The sequence below is a fragment of the Salarias fasciatus genome, chromosome 16 (genome assembly GCF_902148845.1).
Source record: "Salarias fasciatus chromosome 16, fSalaFa1.1, whole genome shotgun sequence".
Classification (NCBI taxonomy): domain Eukaryota; kingdom Metazoa; phylum Chordata; class Actinopteri; order Blenniiformes; family Blenniidae; genus Salarias; species Salarias fasciatus.
In genome coordinates this window covers 21,623,066-21,647,441 of record NC_043760.1, presented here as the reverse complement: position 1 = coordinate 21,647,441, position 24,376 = coordinate 21,623,066, and the positions used below count along the sequence as shown (strand labels likewise).

At 40.0% G+C, this 24,376-nt stretch overlaps 1 protein-coding gene across 2 annotated transcripts in view; it reads right to left on the bottom strand.

Moving 5' to 3' along the window:
• The window catches only part of galnt13 (polypeptide N-acetylgalactosaminyltransferase 13), a 37,951-nt gene extending 15,648 nt beyond the window's left edge, over positions 1 to 22,303 (bottom strand). Inside the window, exons 1-6 of one of the 2 annotated variants that reach the window (XM_030111342.1) lie at positions 21,938 to 22,303; positions 15,687 to 15,969; positions 7,656 to 7,824; positions 4,772 to 4,938; positions 2,368 to 2,575; positions 566 to 736 (exon numbers count right to left, since the gene is read on the bottom strand). In XM_030111342.1, coding sequence (XP_029967202.1) covers positions 566 to 736; positions 2,368 to 2,575; positions 4,772 to 4,938; positions 7,656 to 7,824; positions 15,687 to 15,828 — 857 coding nt within the window. In that variant the 5' untranslated portion in view covers positions 15,829 to 15,969; positions 21,938 to 22,303. The remainder of the gene's footprint in view (positions 1 to 565; positions 737 to 2,367; positions 2,576 to 4,771; positions 4,939 to 7,655; positions 7,825 to 15,686; positions 15,970 to 21,937) is intronic. The other variant, XM_030111343.1, reaches the window with a different exon arrangement.
• Between the last annotated feature and the right edge of the window lie 2,073 nt (positions 22,304 to 24,376).

Genomic DNA, 24,376 nt, shown 5'->3' with positions numbered 1-24,376 from the left:
TTATGCTGCACGTGTTCGCCTCTCATTGGATCTCAGAGGAACATGGAAGATGTAATAAAAGCCCAATTTGTTTGATGATTTGAAACAAAGCCTTGGAGGGGTAATTACTTTTATCTTTTGAATTCATGCTATGTCGAAGTCAGCCCTAATTTAGAAACATTGTTTTTGGCTGAAAGTGATTTGCATACAGATGAAAAAAATTGTTCCTCATTCTGTGATGCCAACAGAAAAAAAAGTGACTGTAAGCCTTCCCTTTTCTAAAATATATAAATCCCTATATAACAGAAGAGAGCCATCACATCTCTGCTGATGCTTTTCAGGCATTCACTTGAATCACTGGGATACACACTGGGAAATTATATATTTCAATCTGTAGATTAAAATAGTAATTTTCATGGAAGTCCTTGATAAAAGATAAAAAAAAGTCACCTTTTTCTGCAGTGAGCTGCCACCATATTATAAATCCAAAAATTTGATTCACCTTGAAAACTTATAGACATATATTACTCCAAAAAAAGAATGAGGATGAAGTTTAAACCAGGGAGAAAAGTTTTTCTCTGTGTACCTGACAGGAAGTGTCCGGTCCCCTTTGCGTCGGTCCATCTCCCGCTGGGGAACAGGGTACCAACGGAAATTCAGCTTCCAGTTGAATCCACCGTAAGTCATGTCTGAGCCGGCCATGTATTCGAACGTCTCATCACTGATGACGTCTATGATGGGGCACACCACTGCGGTCCTGAGGGAGACCAAGATGCAACGCTCAGATTAACCATGAATGAAGGTCTGCATTGTCTTATCAACAAACTTCGCTTCATCACACTATGTACGGTATGTAATTCAAAAAACGCATGATGCATTTGGACACATGGTGGCAGCAGCTGGGCACAGGCTGCAGATATTAGAGGGCATAGGTCACAGGAAGAGGAGGGCCAAGGGAGAGTTGGAAAATGGTCATTTCAAACTGCAATAATGAATAAAATAATTTCAGTTGAGAAGCCTAATAAGGACCTTAGGCCATAAATTAGGCTGGACTAAAAATATTTTTAATGCCGTCACTGAAAACAAAACAAAAATGTTTGTTTGTAATAAGGAATTTTTACTCCGTTCAAATTGATCATTTTTCATGGGCAGTTGCATCCACATGTGTCTGTCCAAAGGTACAGTGAAAGTCACTCAGAAGGTGAAAGCATTACAGTAATGGCTCAAGTGCATGCCTTGTTTATTATGTGTCAGATTTGGTACTTTAATCTTGCAATAATTTCTCATTGTGTGGATGAAGTAATTGATCATTTTTATCTACTTTTTTGTTGTTGGATGTGTCCAATTTTAATTTTTTTTTAACTCTGCTTGGTCACAAACGTGTAGTTTGTTGCTTTGTTTTTAATATTGCTTACTTTCTTCTTTTCATTCCATCCTAGTTTGTATTTATAGTTTTACTTCTCACCTTAAATCACTCCTGTAAAGGTCAGTGTGCCGTCGCAGCACTGTACTAAAAGTTCGATTTTAACTGTCATCCTTAAGCCTCATTCTCCGTCATCAATCATGTGAATTTGCAGCTGACGTACGGTTTATGTTCTGCACCAGACTTAAAGACATCGATACATGTGCACCGTGTGACGGCTGCGTAATATAATATTCTGAGTCATAACACTAATTGCTTCTCAAGGGAAAATGAATGAGGCTGATCTCAGATAAGATATGAATCACAGTGGGGTCATTATCAGTCCATTCATCCTTTCATGTCATCCCCACCTCACCCCCCCCTAAACACAGTGTTTTCTACCGAGGGTGAATAAAGCATTTCAACATGCAGATAACATCTCGCCACTTTCATTTTTTCAAAAAGTGTGAACATGCCGATCTGGAGAAAAAGCAGCAAACAATGAAAATGCTGAAACAATTCAAATACAACAGTCTGGAGAACAAACAGTCAGAATTTGTGTGTCCTTGACCGCGTTAATCTCTATTCTGCTCCCTCGTACTTCCATCGGTGGTTGCGGGCCGAGCACAATGACAGTGCAACACAAACTGACGCCTGCTATTCCTCTGAGGCGGCGGCGGCAGAGTGATTATCGCCTCCTATCAGCAGCGTCAGGCTCGCATGGTGTTTTCATAGCGGACAGTTTGCTGTCCCATCAATATTCATCTGCAGCTTTGGCTCAAGCGCACCGTGATGCAACTTAGGTGAAATGTGATAACGGGGATATTAATAAAGCATGTTTTAGGACGCTATAGGCAGAAGATTCTATTGGCCGACATTGACAGGTTTTGCAGCAGCGTGATTTACAGCACAGCTCCAACAGTACAGAAATTTCCTCTCTATTTTTTTTTTCCCCCACCATTACTGTCGTGCAGTTTGCCTCCTACCTGTCCTCTTTGATCCGAGCCATCAAGGGCTCCAGCCAACCGACAGTACACTCGCAGTGCGCGTCCAGGAAGGTGATGACCTGCCCTGTGGTGGCTGCCGCCCCCCTCAGCCTGGCTCGGATCAGACCCGAGCGCTGCTCCATCCTCAGGACCTTCACCGGCACTTCCAGGGTCCTCACGTAGTTCTCCAGCTTCTTTTTCAGGAAGTCTGACACAACAAAGCAATACAGCCAATCAATACATTTTTTTCAAAAGACCATCTGATCACATGAGAAACTATTTTTCTTATTAATTTTTTGTCCAATCTGAATGTCTGAATTTGTACATTTATTCCAGAACCACTCCCAGTGAACGGCTGATGTCAATGTGTACATGAAGGGGAAAATCAGTGGCAAAAGGGTTTTAAGAGTTAATTCCATTTACCAGAGAGGGAAACACTGCAACTAAGTCAAAAAAGGAACTTCAGGTCCTAATTTGTTAGAGAGCAGATGAAAAATAATTAGATCTAGAAAGTAATTATTAGGAATTAATTAAATTCATTTAACCAAGATAAGAAGATTTAATTTCTGTGACCCACAGACATCCATTACCATTTAGTGAGGCTCTTTAAATGACATTAAAACCAAAACAACTGGCAGAAAATAAATCGGTTTTAAATATCTTATGTAGGAGGCACATTCTGTAGCTTGGGTTTCCTCTGGCTCCTCCAGGGACCTCCCACTCATAAGACGTGCATTAAAGGAAACTATATGTCTCTAAATTCAGGTGTGTGAGTTTCTCGTCTGTCTGCTCGTCCAGTGATGGACGGTGGACCAGATATATCCGATATCCTCAGGGATGAAGCAGGTATATAGGACTGATAGAAATACTATATTTCATGTGACGGCAGTGCGGCTGAGCACAAGAGCTGTTAAAGGCAGAAATACTTCAGTTAGCTCTGGATAGCTCTTCTACCATGACTGCCAACACGGTGAAAACTGTGACAGACAAAACTTAAAAGGTCTCGCCATTAGTTTGACTCTTGATTGCCCTGCATTGCACTATTTTAATATTCATAGCGTTAGCAAACAGTAATAGAACATACGTGATATATGATAGGTATCAATAGGCTATTGAGTGTTTTGATATACTTAAATCCTGTTAAAAAGACTATGTTAAACAATGCTTTGCAGAATTGCCTTGTTTATCAGAGTTGATGTTTTTATTTTTCCCATTTGGAATAATTATTTGAATGATTTGATATTTTGTTTTGAAATTTTTAATTTTGCTTTTCATGTTCATGTTTCACTGATCATGTGAAAGCGACCTCAAAACCTTAGAATAGTTTAGTTTTTATGCTGCATGAGTACACAGCGAGCAGAGCGTTGTTTACCTTTTAGTATGTTTACCGTACCACATGTTGGTAAATCACAGAAGCCAATTTAAAATATGTTCAGAAAGGTTCTTTGGACTAAAATGTCTTATTTTTCATGCTTTACATCTGGAAATGGTTTGGTTGCACTGTTCAGAAACTTGTGTTTTTTGGGCTAAATGTGGTATTTTTGCCCACCCCCAGTTTTAGTGAAATGTCAGAACTTGTACGCAACACAATTAAAGTTCAAGCTCTGCAAATTAGATAACTATAAGTTGATTACAGTTCCATATAGCACTTTTTTTAAGTGCTTATAAGTTCATGGTTTTAATGAACTTCCCGTTTCTGTTGACATTCTGAAGGAGACAATCTGCAACATCTGGCAGGATCAGCAGACGACTAAAATGTTTATGTACTAGCACATGTTCAATGATTCCTGAGGTAAAGAAATATCTTCCTGCCAGTAGAATCTGTTTGCAGGTTATATCACAATCCACCTTGTTTCCTTTGTGTAGCAGCTCTGTGGTGGTTTATTTTCAGGGTTGTTCTACAGACTCTGCCATATGTGAATTTGAAGGTTTATTCATTTTGTCTGGTGTAAATAGAAAAATATGGCAGTCTGTCAAATATGCCAAGTGCCCCATTAGCTGAAAAATAGCAGAAAATACCAAGCTGCAAGTCAGGGAAATTAATTACTCTCTTTTTATTTTTTTTAAACTGCTGCCCCCTGAGAATGAGGAATGTAATTTGTTTTATTGAATCGGAGCTATTTACTGCAATTTTAGGCTGGTCAGTTATTGAAAGCCAGTTATTGGTATTTTTGTAAAAAGCTGTGATTTTTTTTTTTTTATATCTCTCTACTTTATGATGCTGTGATGACACCAATTTTTATAATCACACCAAATCAGTAAATGTTACACTGAGCTCTATGCTCCGTGTTTTTCCATCATTATCATCATTATCATCACTTCACTCTAACTTAAACTGAACGTATTAAACTGCAGAGTGTTACTTATCGGCCGATTCGCCGGCCGTGGCGTGCAGGCGACCCACCTCGCTCGCTGGCGTCGTCGACGAGCACGACCTCCACCAGCAGGTGTCTGGGAGAGCGGGTGATGACGCTGTGGACGGTCCGCAGCAGGGTGCTCCACGCCTCGTTGTGAAACACGATGACGATGCTGGTGTTGGGCAGGTCGTCCGAGTACACCTTGGTTTTACAGCTGCCAGAACAATCAAAGGAAAATATGTGGAAATGAACCGAACAGAAGCAATCATCGGTAGGTTTTGAGTTACAGGCACACAAGACTTTTTCCAATCCCTTCATTTGCAGCTCTGTGTATTGATGCAGGTGATCAATTCAACCGGATCGCAACTTTCACATTTAAAATGAACACATCTGAATCTCGGGGATTTTCTTTAATGAGAGTGAAATCATGAGGGGAAATGGCGCCAAAATTTCTCCCGGTTTGACCCTGCTGCCTCCAGTTTCCTCTCACAGCCTGAACACAGGTTTTCTGGACTAACTGGAGGAATGTTCAGGATGGACTTGCATGTATAATATACTTGCAGTGAGGACTGGGTTACACTTCAGGCCTCTTGTCTGGATAAAGAATGAAGTGAAGACAGTCATGCCAAATGATTGCATACATACAATATAATCATCTGGCATCCCCTTAAATCTGTGATTGCTACAATATTTGACAATTATTTCACAAATGACAAAACAAAGGAAAAAAAAAGATTGTTGAGTTGGAAGGGCAAAAAATAAACATCTTTGGTCAAATAAAGATAATTTTATTTCTTTAAGCTCTCAAATGTTCCTGCCTTTCCTAACTAGTATTGTAGAGGAAACTTAAAGAACAAAAAAATTATAAGAACCAGGTGTGATGAACCCCTCCTCAGTTCAAAGCATGATGCCTTCTGTCCGATTATTTTCCTAACAGGGTAAAACCAAGTAAAGCAGGGCCAAACTCACGTGACAAAAATTAAAGTCACAGGATTAACTCTTAGCTTTTACCCTCTGTTTCATGTAACATATTCCACGCTGGCCGATGCCAGACTTCCTCATGCATTTCACATTAAAAGAGCCGGTGTTGAATAACTTATGGAATCAATAAAAAGCATCAATGAGTCATGCAAGTTAAAGGCTTTTTACTTGGGAAATGGAAGTCAATTTGAGGCGTGTTGGGGCTCAGCAATGACCTTGAATGTGTGGGACCCTGGTTCAAGTCCCAGTTGTGGCAGGGAGGGGCCTCCATTATGAAAACTAACCGTGTGAGGCACAAGTTGGAACGACAAACCACAATAAAAGGAACAACTGGATAGACTAATAAAGCACTGCACTAAGAAAATGTCTTTTCATAAAGTGATTTATGGAGAAAAGTATTTCTAACTTTCAATTGTGACAAACAGCAATTTAGAAATAGACATCGACTTAAACTAGCAACTAAAATTGTATCTCAATAAAGATTCGGCATCCTCATACTGAGAGATGCAAGAACCTAGAAAATTGTAAAGTTTGTTTCAAAATGCAAAGTGTCCTGCAGCTATCCCGGTGGAGTCATCAAAAACATGGCCACATTAGATTTTGTGCAAAAAAGATTAACAACTTTTGACAGAAAAGCCCTCGTCCTGACGCGATGTCTGTCAAAACCAAAGGGGAAGAAAGAGGTGATCTGGGATTGATGCTGTGGCGTGAAGTACTGAGTATATAACAGAGGAGGAAAGCAGCCCGTACGACAGGAGGCGGGGAAGTGGGAGGCGACATTCTGGGGGGAAAAAAAACAAAAAAAACAACAACAACAGAACGCCACCTGAGCAGTCAGCAATCGGAGTTCAGTCTGTCTATTTGATGTGACAGCAGTGACTGACACAACTAGGCCAGGAGGCTGCCTCTGAAACTAAATGTTATTGCTTTTTCAGCAGTAACGACGGGCAATTCTGCCACTTCTAGATCATTTTCGCTGCACAGCTGGTGGAATTTTGCCGGGCTAAGCTGAGTTCTGTCATGCAGCTGCTGTATTATTTATATTGCAAGAATGATGGAGCCATAATGGACAGAAGAAGAAAAAAAATGTTGAAATCAGCTGAATGTGGACTTTTTCCCACCATAATGGGGGTTTTCTTCTGAGCCATGCAGCTGTTCAGATGCTGTTCACATTTGCAATTTTTTCAACATTGGAAAAACGTGTGTGGCATTCATATTCTTGGTAAAGCATGAAGAAATAATGATTTATCTCAGTTTTTAATGAAACATCTTTGGTATTCACTAAATTGTAGTGAGGTGGACACTATCGAAAGATGAAAAGTATTGTCTCCATGCAAAGTTAACATTTATACATGGAAGCGTCTCAAATGTTGCACTGATGTTTCATATTTTTTAAAAAATGCTTCTAAATAATAATGATTTACAGTTCCATGCAAATGTCAGGTTTAAAATACATAACCTGAGTGGTATCATGTCAGGGAGTATCTATAGCATGTGATGAACTCAAAAGTTGAAGTTTTATTTATCCATTAGAGTGATTTATGGTGATTTTAACACCTTGGATCACTGTCTGCAAGTCCAATGAGACTCCTTCCACAAGACAAAGAAACACACTAAACTGAGCCATATAACACTTTTGTCTTAATACTGGAAAGTCGCGCAAACCCAGCATGAATCTGCAAAATGTGAAAAAAAGAACAAAAAGGAGGAGTGGACCAGATGAATGTATCTGCTGTTTGATAAACGAGCACAGTGCCCTGAAATGTGTGATTTCTGTCGGAGGCAGCAGGGTCTGCTGGCAGCACAGGTGCAGCGCGAGGAGCGTAAATCTGGTGTGTGTGTGTCTGTGTCTTTGTCTGCGTTCATGTTGGTATCTGCTGGTGAGAAGAGGTTAGCGCGGCAGTGTGATTCACGGCTCTCCTCTCTGAAAAGACACCGAGGCAGACTCACCCGTCTAACCTCACATCTGGCAGACTCCGGTTGAGCGCTATCATGTCGCTGGCCAGCAGGTTGAACTGGTTAATCTTAAAGAGCTCCTTCATTTTCTCCTGGTCATCCTTGGGGATGTTCACCGCCTTGCCCATCTCGCCCGGACCCTCATGGCTCCGAGATATCACTGCTGTAACACAATAAAACAAAAAAGAGATGTTATTACTTTTCTAAATGCACACATTTTTGACCTTGACCGTTTTTTGAGGCTTTACCGTTTACATTCTCAGAAAGTTTGGCAATATTAACATGTACATGGAGTTTGCATACTAAATTATGTTCTACTGACGTTCTAATGAGAGTGCACGTACAGAAATTGTAATAGTTCTCAATTCATTAAAAGGGCACGCCATTAAAATCTGGGAGAATATGTTTGCATAAAAACCTTTAACACAGATAGTGCAGGCACTCTGCCTAAGCTCCCTTCTGGTTGCTTTGGCTTATACCGACTGGATATTAAGTGTTCGACAGCGTGCCAACTATATTTAATTTTATTCAGGGTGTATTAGGAAGGTTCAAATGCAGCAACTACAGAAAACGTATAAATAGATGGAAAGCAATATGAGAGCAAAAATGATACCTGCAGTCGCTGTGGCTTTCTGTTGTTTGTTACGTGCTCCTGCAGTTGCAGATGCATGCAAAACATCGGCATTAACAGGACTGCTGCTGCAGCTAGCTCCCTTCACCAAAGGTAAATAACCTTACGTGGATTTATAACTGTGCCCTCTCTCTCTCTCTCTATTAATCTCTTAGAACAGAAGCAGTGATTTCCATGAAAAGGGGGACACACACAGCTCACATTAGCTGCGCAGCCTCCGGTTAAGAGGATTCCCTTCGACCCTTTGTGGAGACCAGCCGGATTGTTAACCTCAGCTAATCCTGCCCTTTTCTTTACGGCGCTGCCGACGCTCTCCGATTGGACCGTGGCTCGCATCTGACAGACGAGACTCGAGAAGCTGGGGCCGGATGACTGAGCCGAGTGTCCGTCAGAACACATTCTCAGCCAGTTTCAGCCAGGCTGCGATCCATCATTCTACGAGTGGATAAACGCAGGCCGGGAAAAATCTCACGCGACGAGGCCACGGAGCGAACCATCAATAGCAGTTTGGGTTTCTGCAGGGATAGCAGTGAAATCGTCCATTAACAGGCTGTACGCTTTGATCGATGGATCATGGATGAATTGCATTGATTTGATAGCTTTAAGATGGACTGCACTGTTTGGAGTTTTGCCTTGAGATGAACTGCATCGCTTCCTTCACTTTATCCTCGGGAAGTACTCAACGGTTGTAAGCAGTTAAAATGGATAAAAGAAGAAAAATCAAGTATTTGCAAAAGAAAAAAAGAGAATTTCAGTTGAATTTGAAGTGTTATACTTAAAATACCAAGAATATCACTGAGGCAATGAGAATTAAAGTAAACCACCAGCTGAGGTCAGAGCCCTGTAAGCACTACTTATTGCCAGTGAGTGTGTTCACAAAGACAGGCACGGGTGTGCAAGCACAGGTTGGAGAAACTGTCACTTAACATGACAACCTACGTGAAAAAGGTCTAAATTTAGTTCCCTATTTAAAAATCTACGACCTCCTTTGGAAGTGTTGTCTGTGCCACATCAGTTAAAACTCCTGACTTGCAGAAGAGACACTGAGGAGAGATCACACCAGCTCATTACTGGAGGTTTAAACGACAATTAACAACAATCTAATTGCTTTTGTTTAAAAAAAAAAAAATAAAAATTTGGAGATAGACTTTGGGTTGGATGACTGAGGGCTTTTAAAAGATGGCTTGTATGTTTGTGAAATTAGGAAAAGATCACAGCTAAGTGATGAATCAAGGTCTAAACAAACTCAAAACATGAAAACGGGAATTGGTTTCCTGCTCCCAGGGCTGCAGGAATTCATTTCTTGCCCTTTACTGGAGGCTGCCTCACATGGATTTTTTTATCTCTTCCAAAGCAATGTAAATCCCTCACTCACCACTTTTATCTGTGTTCTGGTTAACCGGCCATCATCATCCATCTGTACACGCTGACACTGTTACAACTTTATCTACAAAATTACAAATCCATCCTTGAACTGCTTCTCTCGTATCCCACATGTCACAGAGGGTAAAGTCACAGCCTTCCCTCCCAGGCCTTCACTGTCTCTACTGTATGGGCAGAGTTGAGAAAAGTATTTTCTTAAATATCTACATATCTCCTTAACTTCAGTAACTAACTGTAAAAGACAAAAGAGCAAAACATTACTCAAAACCTGCTCTTCATTCTTGATTTTTTTTTTTTTAATTTATATGATTTTCATTGTTCCTACTGACACCTAACTACATCTGAAGTATTTGTATCTTGAAAAGAAGATCTGTAACACATGTGACTCCAATTACCATGTTTGATTTAAAAGTCATATGACGCTTGGGGCTGAATTTAGGTTAACTTAATTGTAATTTCAGCACCACAATGACCCCAATGTCTCAGAGTGCAGAAATAGCTTCGTAAAGCAGAATTTCAGAGGCTCGATCATCAAGGCCACATGCAGCTCGTCAATCCACCCTGCTGGGTGAGGAATAGCAGGCAATTGGGCGAGCAGAGGGCCATTGAACCATTCCTGCAAATAAATTTCCAGCTACAGTAACCATGACACACATAATCTCCCAGCCGGAGACTAAAAGTCTTAGTGCAATTGGCTTTCAGGATCAGGAAACCGGATCCCCAATCGAGCATAATCACAGATCTGAGCCGCCACTCGCATACCGACGAGGTGACTCGCCCCCGTCCTGATCGTAACAGGTCAGGTACCTCTTGGCCTCTTGGGTCAAGGGACGGCTAAACGTATAACTCGGATCTGCTCACATATGAGCGGCACACTCGTATTCAGAGAGCCGACTGCTCAGTAAAAAAAGTTGCTGATAAACTTTTTAACAGCGATCAGTGTAGGAAGCTGTAAAGGATCTTAAGATGATGGAATTAATGTGATTGTTTTATCCAGTTATGTCACGGATTTAATGATAGAGCTGTCCTAATGACGACAGCATGTTGATCAAGCTCAAAACTATGTTGATGAGAAAATGAATAACCATCATAAAACCTGACACAAACAAATCTTTATAATACATAGGTAAAATCACATTTAAACTCTATCACAACAGTAATAACAAATAAGATAGAAATCTATTCTTTACTCACAGCACAATCCAACACTAATCCAGTAAAGTTATGGTGAAAAAGACTTAATGTTCTGCTGACACTAAATCAGCTGTGAGGGGAATAGTACTAACTGACTGTATATCTTATTTCTGTGCTGGTAATATTTACCTCTCAGACACCTTGTGCTGCTTCGCTGGTGAGAAATTAAACATGTGAGTGCAGATTTTTACCCCCTAATTGCAACAAGTGTGTTTTGTCTGTACTTCATTTGCTTTTCAAATAAACTCGATGCCACAGGTTCATGTCACACAACCCAGAACATAACCGGCATCGGCTGCCCGTGAGGGGGTTTTATTTTGTCTTTTTGTCACACAACATAGCAATTTTATCTGAAGGGTTTCTTCTTCTGTCAGACAACATCTGGCATTTGCAGACTCCCTCGACTGTTATTTCGCCATCTCCATTCTGACAGTAGAAGCGGCAAACTGGAAGTGAAGCGTTTTAATAGCGTTTCTCCGCTTTGTCGGCATCAATTATTTCATTTCAGATCCTTAGCCGGAGAAGCCCGTCTGAAGTGTCTGCTGACAGTTCTTGACCTCATTTAATAGTTCAGATGATGCAATTTATGATCTTTCATGCAAAAGTTCAACCTCTGCAGTTATCACATACTGATGCACTCATTTCATATCTGAAAAGAAAAAGTGTCGAACAGTAACAGGAGGAAGAATATCTGAAGAAATCAGTACACAATTTACTTCCTTTCTACCTGTTTTGTGACAAATAACACAAAAATTAATCAAAAATTGATACTGACTGAGGAACTCTAGATATTTATCACATTTGTCTCATGCAAGGTATGAGCAGCACTTTATACAGTGAGAGACGGCGAGAGCTTCCTGACAGCTTCAGCTGAATTATTAGGTTCAAGAATCTTCTCAAAAAGCACACATACGGATCTGCTGGCAGATTTTACATTGTGCTCCTCATCCTCATGGCTCCCAACATCCTCCGGCTATTTTTAGTCACATTTACTTTGAAGAAAAAAAGGTAGCCAAGAAGTGCTGCACAGCTGGACGCTCCTGTTCGGGTTCAAACCACTCTCACGCCTCCATATATTACCGCTTTTTCTTCCTTCTGCCGCTTTGCCTCCTGCCTGCGACCGGAGCGCAGCTGGCATCGCATTACAGATCAGAGCGGCTCCTCTTGAACCCTCGCCAGATTGCCTTGACACTGCACTGATGTGCACTTTAATGTTAGCAGCAACATATTGTCATTGTATGCAACATAACAGTAAGCGCCTCTCATGAGTGCGACCGGGATCAAACATTAAGCATAAATGTGTTATCTGAGCAGGTTCAAGTTCCCAGGGAGTGATTTCTTTAGCAAGGATAGAAAAGTACCAAAGAAAACATTTACTCTCCAAAGGCATTAAGCAAAACAACTTGTGGAGCCATAATTAAGCTGTTCTCACCTCAGTGTGTTGTCATTACAATGATCGACTGTATGTGGCAATAACTTTCAACTGTTGCTGTTAAATTACAGCCATATGTTCAGAAAACAGATGGAGATGCAACATGACAGAATGATTACTTCCTGGGTATAATTACAGAAAATGATGGGAGCCATTAATCTTTCGATGATTCGTCCTTGTAGGTTAAGGATGAAGAGGTAGATCTACAGCGCTGTGCTGGTTCAGAGGATGAGGATGAGGAGGTTTTTCCAGACGGAGAGAGCGGAATGGACCGGATTAAGCATGAGAACCTTAGAGGAACAGCTCAAGATGGGCGGTTTGGTGGGAAAGTGAGCGATACGAGGCTGGGTGGAGACGGATGCTGAGGATGAAGCTAAAAAAACCGATGCAGTCAGAAAGGAGGACAAAGACACTGTCTGTTGCACCTACGAACAAGAATAAGAAGAAATATTTTAAAGCAAAATGTTAACAATTCTTGATAACTCATAGCAACACTGTGCTGAATCCTAAAATGCATCAGTTTTCTGTTTCTTTGCAAATAACAAAACAAGAGCAACTAAAAAGTGGATTTTTTTTTCACCGCAGAATATTTAATGACCTAAAAATATCTCTGTGTGATTGCTTTTGATTCTCAGCCTCTCTGTGCGGCTGCATGCAAATGCTAAAATAATATTGCCGTATTTGTTCATCTGTTAGAGGCAGAAAGCAGGTTTGAACAACACGTTAAAAGCATATTTGATTATTGGAAAAAGGAGAAATTATAGGGCAAATGAATGTTTGAGCTTTTGACTGCCTAAGTTATCATATGAGAGTGATGTAACATTTTCGATTATTAGAAGAACTGGCTGTGGGGGAAAAATCTAAATCTACTTAACAATTCATCAGTAAATGCATACGACTTCCACAAAAACCCTCTTACTCAAATAATTACACACCGTTAGATTGGATTAACTTCAGGGATTTGCTTGGTTTATCTGGACATGAATAGCATTTACAATAAGTGAATTTTTATAATCAAAAACTATTCAGCTGTTCTTTCCACTTCATGAAGAGGGGGGAAAAAAAAGGTTACACTGAATTAATAAATGTGCAAGTCCCATAAGGCGGACAGGAGCTGAAGAGTAGCCAAATTCAATCCAGTGTAACTGATGAAAAATTTAGGGGAAAAAAAAAAAGAAACGCTGGTTGTATTTAAACGAACCAAGAAGAAACTCAAATATTAATTCCACAAATGAGACACTGATCACTGACTTTACTGTCCACTCAGCAAGAAAGATACAGTTCAGCCAACTTCTGTTGCTCTTCAATGACTAAAAAGTCATATTATCATCAGAATGAGCGGAGATTGGGATAAATACATGTGTAAAACAGATGAATATTAACTCTTAATGCGAGGTGGAGATAAGAATTTAATGGGCTGAGTTATGTTAAAGGCCTTGTAAAAGAGAGCTAAGTGATTTTCAGTGTCTGTAAAACTCCTGCAAGTTTCAGGTTTTTTTTTGCAATTTGAGTTTATTACTTCCTCCACCGTACAAGGTGGATTTCATAAACTTAGGTAGGACTATAAATCTAAATGCAGCGGTGTCCCTCTCTACTGAACCGAAGGTGAAAACGGCTACAACCCTTATCTATGCACGCCACCGGGAGAGGTAAATAAAAGAGGAATTCAGTCATTGTTCCAGCAGCAGTTATGCTCAGGGGAAAAGTTTGTTATAGAAGTCGAGCGGAAAACGTGGACGTCGTCCAGCACCTCACCTCCTTTTGAATCTGCCAGCTATTGTTTTGCTGAGGCTTTGATTATCAAGTGCTGCACTTTTCTGCTCCGTTTGTGTTTGATAGCAGCTGCACACAGGATCACAGATTTTAAGCCACGATCACAGATACTGCCACGAATACCCGTGTTTTTGTCTGAGATGGCCAAAATCACAGTGCAGAGCTGCTATTAAACAGCATAATGATTTCTTTGGATGCACATTGTGGAAAGCAGGATGAGTGATATAAAATTTGAAACAGCAAGAGATCAGGAGTCAATCTGTTCTGAGAAACACTGAAATTGTATTTTCTTTAACTGTGTGATGCAGATCAGGAGCTTATAATCGATTTCATGGGGATGTTTGAGGAGAGTTGGCCTAAACTGCAGGGTAGAGATTCCATAATCAAAGCCAGTGTGATTATTATAAAACATCTCCGATGAAGGGCAATGAGCCATAGAATGAAACAAACAAATACATTTATTTATACTGCTGATCCACCCTGTGTCTTTACATAGAATCATTTCTTTTACATCTTTCCAGCATCTCTCTTATAACAACCATCAGGTAAACAGACAGACTGGCATTAACCTGAAGACCAGGTGTCGGCAGCCATAAAAGTTATTACTGTCAAAGGAAAATCACTGATCTGGAGCTAATCAGGAATTTAAGGCTGACATTCTTGAAAAGGTTATTATACACCTGGAAACGAGACACTTGGCATCACTCAGCCATTATCTGATGTGGAAAAAACAACCCTTTTTATAATTTTAGACAGTGAATGTCAAACTATTCAAGCTTCCTTGTTTAATTCTGGATGGCTTATCAAATAATAAAAAAAAAAACCCTCAGTCAGACATAACATGAAGAAAGTAATAATATTGTTCTGAAGTCTATCAGTTTGTTACGTTGTGATTGAGCCTTCAGAAAGATAGTGAAGTAGATCAAATTGTGTCTCTTCATATTTTATGCTTTGGGTCTGAATGAAGAATAAAGAACCAGAAATGAACTTGCAAGTGTGTGTCGGATTAAAAACTGCATTTTCAGTTGAGGGTTAAAAGTATTAGACTGAACAAAGATTAAATGTGAGACACATGCTATTAAAGAAAAAAAAACTGTCTGAAATGATCCTTACAGACAGTTGATATATTCATAAAATATGCAATATTTAACATTAATCTCATGAGCAAAGTAACTCCAACATAACATGAGAGTTTTCATGGTAATGAGTCGCAGTCGCTCGCAGCAGCCCTCCCTCATTCTAACCTTAAAAGCAGATTAGTAAGCTTCTTAGAAACCTGGCTCCTGAGGGCATGTAAGGAAATGAACCCGGCTAAAGAGACAGTGTGCTCTGTTGATCTCAGGAACCGGCTTAGACCCGCAAAAACACTGCTTTAAACTTACAAAAGGTAAAATAATGAAACCATTATCAGTCCTGTTTGGCAATCAGATCCCTAATGAAGGTGATGATGATAATGTAATGTGATGAGATAACCCTGATTTCTATATTGCATCCAGCAATATTCAGATTACTAATATTAAACAATTTTTCCTTCAATAAAATTGTGGTGGTTATATATAGAAACAGCATTGGTGAAACATTAAACGTGGACTGGGCCTCCATTTGGACTCACCTCTGAGTGCGGGCAGCAGCGAGCGGTCCTTCCTGTCGTCGCATTTATTGCACTCGCTGAAGTACAGCAGCAGAAACACATCCACCAGCACCCACACTAAAGAGGTGGTCAGCACCACCTTGCAGTAGACGAACCGCCGCATCGCCTCGCCGGGGTGTCAGCCGCACGGAGACGCTGGCGCTCGGTCGGTAGCCCCCCCGGCTGCTAATGAGGTGTGTGAACTCTGGAGACGGGGCGAGGAAACGGGGGCAAGACGGTGCAGGTCTGACCAGGCGGTGTCATCCTTAAGGAGGGAGGAAAGAAAAAGCCAGTGAGACAAAAAATACAGCTAACAGCAGGGGAATCATTAACCGGTTATGGCTGCCCACAATTCCTAACCACGTGAAAATCTGTTTGTTTTCTAGGCTTCTGCTCGAAATTCATATCATTCAATTTCTAGTAAAATAATTGTTATATTGCTTGCATGTTTGGTTTTAATTGGCAGAGTCAGTACCTGAAATGTTACAAATGCATTGATGATAAATGACTGATTTTGGTATTTTGTTATTGTTGGAACTGTGTTTGGATTAAAAACATCACATTTTCTTGTAGCCAAAGTTGTCCTGTTTGATTTGTAACGTATTTTCACAAGACCAGTTCATTATTTTATCACGTGTTGATTGACAGAGTCTAGATTTAAAAGGATTGGAATTCAGAAAAGCTTCAAAAACACATAAATTAATGTATTCAGTACTGTATTTATTGTTTGTTTTAGAATGAGTGATTGCTAGTGTTGAGTGAAGGTTTTGTTGTGCAAATTTGTAAAAACTAAAATCGGTTCCTTAAGATATTACAAAACTTTTACCAATGAATCCAGACATTACATTTAGAAAAGTTAGAATGAAATGTCTGTAATGACTGCAAAAGAAGAGCAAAAACATCTTATGTCCTTCAAAGCCCGTGTGATAAGGAGGATGTCAGGAGCGCCTGTGAAGTAGTGCAAATACAGTACGTCACCGCATCCGTCGTAAAAGATCAGTCATCCCCTTTCTCAGGGTTCATTTCCATCATATTTCTTTGCACAATCAAGCAATACTTTTCTATGCATTGATTGGTCTAAACCAAAACACAGAAGGATGAAACAAACAGTCATTCAGTCTATTCAACGTGAAAAAAAAATCTGGATCAAATGAGCAGTAATACACAACAGGAAAATGACATAACATACTTAACCAAAGCCTCAGTTGCTCAGTACAGTCAGTGATATCAATAATGTTGTTTTTTTCTCTTGCTTCATTTAATTTCATGAGCATAAAAATGTCCTGATAATTGTAATAAACGTGTAAATATTTACAAAGATAGAGGCTGAAAGCTATCAATTGAATTTGATATGATTTAAGATATTGGGGTTTTTTTTTACCTTCCAGCAACCAGCTTTATAAAACCTGATAAAGATCAATATTAACAAGTTTGGTGTCCGTCAGACATAAAGCATCCCTGCTGGTGATTTGAACGTCTTTTCTGTCCATAACAAGTCTCTTAAGATTACTCTTTCACTCCTGACTGATTGTAAAAGAAGCCGGGACATATTTCTGTTAGACAGTTCCTGCACAAGACCAACATATTGGCTTTACGGTAAATAAGATCAACTGATATTACTGCTGAGAGCATTCGCCTTTACAATAAATCATTCAAGCACCAAAATATAAAGTCTTCACTTCTTTATTTTCACAGGTTTTATATGTGTGCTTACTGCCTTCCGGCAGCAGGCAGACTTTTACGAGGAGGACAGTCCAGTGGAGGTCACGCCCAGCTTCCTGCATTAGACTGACCACAGAGCCTTTACATTCTTCCATTTGAAAGGATGAGTGGATGCTCATTTCCCCCTTACAGACTTCTCCCACTTCATCCATCGTGCGGCTGGCAGCACCATCTGGGGAAGCTTTAATACCAGAGTCAATTTGAGGAGTTTAAATTTCTCATTGGCATGGGATGTATGCCTCACAACATCTCAGATGAAAAACAACTTAATTTTCTCTCAAACAGGATTTCTACTCCGATGAAATGATCGGCTTTTTGTTGCTGAAAGGCTTGTCCGAGTATGATCAGAATAGAAATAGCAGGAAAGGAGGAAAAAAAAAAAAAAGCTCTCAGACAACCGAATGCACAGAATCAAACACATGAATAGCCAGCCAGGAGTCTTTAAGTATGCAGAACAGGAATACAGGCTTCGATACTCAGTTTGCTGTGGAACACATATATATTTCACTGTGCAGTGGAATAAGATAACTGAGCTTCTTCATATTCCTAAAACCACGCACACTGAACAGTAGAGTGGACATGACCGTCTTTTCAATCACAAATTCACCCAGGGATCATTTACATTGCTAGTTACTTTAAAAGAAAATGTGGAAAAATGCCTGCAGCATATCCTGCTGGGAATCAGACAGTTTCCCTTATCTTCCGCTTGCAGCATGGTAATGGCTGTGCAAAGCACGTGCACACGCACAAACACACACTGTCTAAATGTCCATCACAGGGGCTGACACGGCTGCCCTGGGCCAACTCTTATCTCATTCAAAAACAAGGCAAAGTCCGTCCAGCCGCACAGAGGCTGCGTCGCATCGCCGTGGATGAATTCAGACGGAATCCACGCTGCTCTCGGTGGCTCTCAACCCCGATAGATGGATGCAGTCTAGATATGCAGATAATGAGTGTAATCAACAAAATGGATAAAACTGCTAAAATACAAGTATGTGCAGGCTATCACTTCCACACACACACACATAAACAGATCAATGATTCTCCCTAATGTTGTTTGTTTGCATCTTAAACCATCTGCTTTAGTTCATCTGTGGCAAACATGTTTGGCTACGATACCACCAAACACACCAGCAGCAGCTTGATGAAGTCCTGTCCGGAGATATCTGACTCAATCAGTCGAACCATCTGCAGAGGAATATTTCCTGTCTGCTATCTGCAGCTCTAAAAATACCTCACTTCATTTTCTTTCTTTTTTTTTTTGATCACACTGTTCCAGTCTTTCCAAGACGAGTTCAACTCACCAGGTATTATTAACTGCTTTCACAAGTGACACATAATTGTTTGCTGGAAACGAGTCTTTGTTGTGAAATGCCTGGTGGAGTGCTGCAAGTTAAATTATGTACCGCCTAATTATTCAACGGGAGGGCTTCCTGTTTGAAACGAGGTTATTTAGCAACTTGTCTTTCACAGTCATGTAGCAAAACATACCTCACCTCAGCAGGTGATGATGATCAGGTGATGTGTCTGAACCTTTGTTTCTTTCCACAAACAGCGTCCATAACCTTGATCAATGAGTTACTGTTCTGACTTAGAGATATTTTAACTTCTGTTCTACTTATTCTGTGTGGAGCAACGCTACAAAGTGTTTCTATTCTACGATATTCTGTACTGACTCACCAAGAGTTAAGTACACAGCAAACACAGTGCTATGAAAAAGTACTTTATGATGATTTTTATCTATTAAGTGAAAAAAAATGTAAAGCTACCGGGCCCCGTGTGAAGGAGTAATTCCCCCCTACATTTAATGGTTGGGCCACAGCAGCTGAAATGAGGCGTTTCTATAACTGGCAATAAGTCTTTCACTTCTCTGTGGAGACATTTTGACCCACTCTGCTTTGCGGAGTTGTTTTAATCCAGCCACACTGGAAGGTTCTCGGGCATTTACAGCTTTTTTTAAAGGTCATCCCGCAGAATTTCAATCAGAATCAAGTCCTGACTTTGACGAGGCCACTCCAAAACCTTCTTTTTTTTTTTTTTAAGCCATTCAGAAGTGGACTTGCTGGTGTGTTTTGGATCATTGTCCTGATAAAGTACACAAAAGGGCTTCAGCTCGAGGTCATGAACTGGTGGCCGAACATTCCCCTTTAGGGTTTTCTGGCAGACTGCAGAATTCACGGTTCCATCAATTACAGCATTTCATTCAGGTTATGAAGCAGAAAAGCATCGTGCTCCCGCCACACGTTTGACTGCTGATATGAAGTTCTTTTACCAAAATGCTGTAAACCAGATGTAAACAGACACACATCTTCCAAAAAGTTCAACTCTGTCTTGTCAATCCAGAGAATATTCTTCCAAAATCTTGGGGCTCATTCAGATGTTTGTTCTGATCAGCAGAACTGGAACTCTGCCATTTTTTCTCAGTTACTTATTGTCGAGTCATGAACAATGACTCAACATTGGGGGGTAAAGGAGGTCCGCAGTTCTTTCGATGTTTTCCTGGGCTCCTTGTGACCTGCTGGAGTCGTCGTCGTCGCTGAGCTCTTGGGGGAGTTTTGATCTCTCCTGGGAAGGTTCACCTCTGTTCCATGTTTTCTTCATTTGTGGAGAATGGCTCTCACAGTGGTTGTCTGGACTCCTAAAGCTTCACAAATGGCTTTGGAACCTTTCCACACTGATGTTTATTACTTTATTTCTCATCAATTCTTGGATTTCATTGGATTGCATCATTTTGTTGCAGCAATTAGCCACAGTTAACTCATGATTTAAGGGGCAGTTACTTTTACACATCGGGGGTCAAGTAGGTTTGGATAGCCTTTTTTCTTTAAAAACATTAAATCATCTTTTAAAACCTGTATTTTGAATTTACTTTGGTTATTACCGTTGTCTAACATTTCAATTTATGTGATGCCTTAAGCACTTAAGTGAGGGGAAAATTCAAAGAATTCAAGATGGGGGATAAAAAATATTCGCAGCACTGCAGGCACTTCAACAAGTAGCAGCTAAAAAAAAACTTTCAAGTCAAACACAGACCAACAAATATATACAACTTCCACCACTGAAAGCACAGTCTAAATTTAGCTGCAAGGTCATTTTCTTTACCTCTGGAAAAAAGGCAATAGACACAGTGTACAAATGTTCTGAAACTTCGAGCACAGGGTCTGTAGTGCTGAACATGTCTGGAGTCGTGTCATATTTTGCCAGTCACATCTTAAAGTATTCTGCAGTTTTTCTTAATTTATCACAGTTGTGCTTTGATCTCAAACACTCTGAGCACTTTCGATTGATTTTGCTACCAGAGTTCACCATCTCAATCAACCCATTCACAATGCAATTAAGCACAATACAAAAACAACACAAGCTGTACCTCCTCAATATTTACAGTCATCAAATGCACATGCATTTTTTTTTTTTTTTTTTTTTTTTTTTTTTGGGGTGTGGTTGATGCATCACTTTGGTACTCTTATCACAAGGCCCCTGGATTGAAAGAACTGTTAATTGCTTCTCCAAATATCATCAGCCTCTATCTCTTAGGATTTCTTGCCACACTGGAAATGCAGGCAACAACGTACAAAACACTTTACTTCCAAGTATTTTTGGTCAAACTGTGGCTTTTCTTACCGGATATGAGGGAACTGCTGTAACAACAGCAAAAAAAAGTTAGGAATCACTGCTGAGATGGACATGTTGCTGACAGCCATCTATCTTTGGTTCTTGGAGTTACGCCACTTAATTAAGCTGTATTTCCAGTAGAATTCCTTTGCTTTTCATTGATGTGATACAGCAGTATGCTGGACCCCAAATGTGAAGAAAATCACAATCATTTGAAATGCACAGTTGGTCTTTAAAACACACAAGTTAAGCAGTGAAGCTGACATCAGTACATTGTGAGTGCTGTGCATACAGTACCTCAAGTACAGACAGCACATATCAAACACTTAACTTTGACACACAGGTAGGCACTGGCATTTGATAACTGTGCCAAAAACTCACCATCTCAAGTGAAGGAAACTACTCAGCCATCTCATGAACAGTAGGTGATTAGAGAGCTCATTTCAGTAAGCTCATTAGGCCAGTGACTGAAGCTTATTTTATAGGATAAACAACACAAAACATAAGGGTTTGTAAAAAACCATGCTGATTATTTAAGTGGTATTCATCACTGTGGTGGTCTTATCTATGTAAACATGAGGGAGCAATTAATCTTTAAATTTATGCCAATGCATGTTAGGTCTATATTGCCTAAAATTATAATTCACCGAGGCGATGGGTCACATATAAAATGAACAAACGCTGTCAAAACAGCATTGGAGCAATAAACACTAATTTCCCCTGATGACACGCAGATTCTACACGCGGGGTTTAAAGCCCAGCGTCATATCAGCAGCATGCTCACCGTTTAACGCCGTTATGTTTGAGCGATAAGACCGTGGCATTATATTATATTATATCATTATTTTTTGCAGTACAAGGTGCACGCGTAACAGAAAACGAGGACACTCTTTGCTTACCTAAATTATGGCTGGAGTGAACCGGTGACCCGCCGCAGCCTCGCGCTCAGGCAACGTGTTGAACGTGGACGACATGACCGAGCGCGCGATAATTAACCACCGAATCAAAACTGGACCAACTGAGGCTGCAGCACGTCTGTAAACCTAAGTTCGAGTCCATCTCTGAGCCGAGTACAGTCCACGGTCTGCGGGGATATTGTCCGTCCAGCAAAGCCTCTTATGCTGTCTGGACTCCCTCTTTTGGTTCGTTTCTACTTGAGTCGCATAAATTCAGTCGATGCGTGTTTTCTTTCTTTTTTTTCTTTTTTTTTCTCCGCGTGCGGTGCGCAAAGCGCACGTCTCTTCCCGCACCTGTTCTCTCAGTGAGTATTGTAACGGTAAGAGGACGGGCGAGATAATACTCAGCGCAATCTAACCTCAGCTCAGACCGACCTGCGAGTGCCCTGCGCCTCCTCTCTGATTGGCTGACTGCCACGTCGCTCAGGAAGCCTCCTCCGAGAGGAGCGTCTGGTCAATGTAGGCGCGTGACAGCGTCACAGCGCCACGCGCACCACAACCACAGCTTCACTGTGCGGTGTTGATGGGGGTAAAACATGTTCTTCTGCTGCTTTTATATAATATAATATAATATAATATAATATAATATAATATAATATAATATAATATAATATAATATAATATAATATAATATATGACAGGGTGGAAAAAATTATTATTTACTAGTTTACTATACTTTGAGCGGTGGTTAATAAAGTAAACTCTGTTATTTTAATTTGTCTCTATTATTTAAAATGCGTTAAATACAGTTCTAAAACATTTCAGACATTTCAATGAAGTTTTGGCCCCCGTGAATCTTTTTGTCACAATTGTTTCTTTGAAAATGTAAAGGAACAAATGCGTAAAGAAACATCAATATCTCCCTTTTCTGCTCCTGCAACCCTCTGAAGCTCTCTGGCACCCCATCTTAAACTCTGAACTTAAACTCCATTCATCCATATTTTATATCACTTAATCCTTTTGAGGGTCGTGTGGTACTGGGGTCAATCCCAGCTAACTACCGGTACACCTTGGACAGCACACTAGTCACAGGGCAAACATGCAAACTCCACACCAGCCCTTGTTTGAACCCATGACCTTCTCACTGTGAGTAGAGAGTGCAAACAGAATTGCAATGACACAGCATACTATAATTGTCTTTTAATCTATATAAGCTACAGAATAATCACAGAAATAGCATTATAGCCTTAAATCAAGTGAAAAATGTTGACAAACCTTTTTCTATATAAGTTTAAAAGTTGTTGCATTTTTGCAGAAAAACATTGCATGCATGTGATAATATATCATATTTTTTCTAGATTTGCATTGCAAATTGCACTTAAGTTCCTCTCAGGGTGTCTTCACACAGTCAATGCTTGCTTTTATATTCTGCACTTGTTCTAAAAATAATAGTAGGAAATGTTGCTAAGTTATTCTCTGAAGCAATTGACAGCGAGGTGGGGGTATATAAACACGGAAATTGTCTGCATAAATTACATGCACCTTGTGTGTGCACAGCTATGAGCCAATTCACCCAATTTTCAGGAACACACTGTTTTTCCTCACAGATTTTCCAGACAGGCTTTCGATGGCTCGTTCCTGAACAATGCTGCCATCTGCTGCTGCAGAACACAGTGGAACATAATTCTCGGTGGTGTGGTAAAATCAGATCCGAGCATTTAATTTACTTCAGTGATGACAGTGTTGGCCTTTCAATAATATAAAAGCGGAGACTCCCAATTTTTTTTTTTCATGAAGTGTTACTGTAGTTTCACTGGACTCGGGTATAATACAGCAGCCTGCAATCTGTGCACAGAGAAATAAATATCTCTTCCATTCATTACTAGATGCTGGATGCCAATAATCCTGCAGCGTGTTCATACCACATTCAAATCGTCCACCAGATGTCAGTGCCTGCTCAGGTGCTGCTTAATGGAACAGTAGAAAATGACTTTGCAATTATTTATTATTGGGCTTGCGTCTGTATTTTATCATGGCATAGCCATCCTTTTTTTTTTCACAACAAATGGATTAAATGTAGAACACCGGTGTGGACCATTTAAATCAATAAATAGTGCTCCAGACTTTTTTTGACATTGATAAAAAGAAAAATAAAAAAAAAAATTGAATAACAAATATATTTAAATCTAACAAAAATTGCCACAAGTCACAATTCCCTACAAAATATATGGAAATTTGGATTTAAAGTAATGTAATTTCCATAACAGATTGGCCACACATAGTTTAATATCAGTTATCCATAATATACAATATTAATAATACTAATAATACATCATATATTATTTATTATTCTAGCAATAAATAACAATAAACATGACTTTCTAGTAGCATTTAGACTGTGTATGAACTTTCCAAGCAAGTACTCTTGTTTTTCCTTTATAT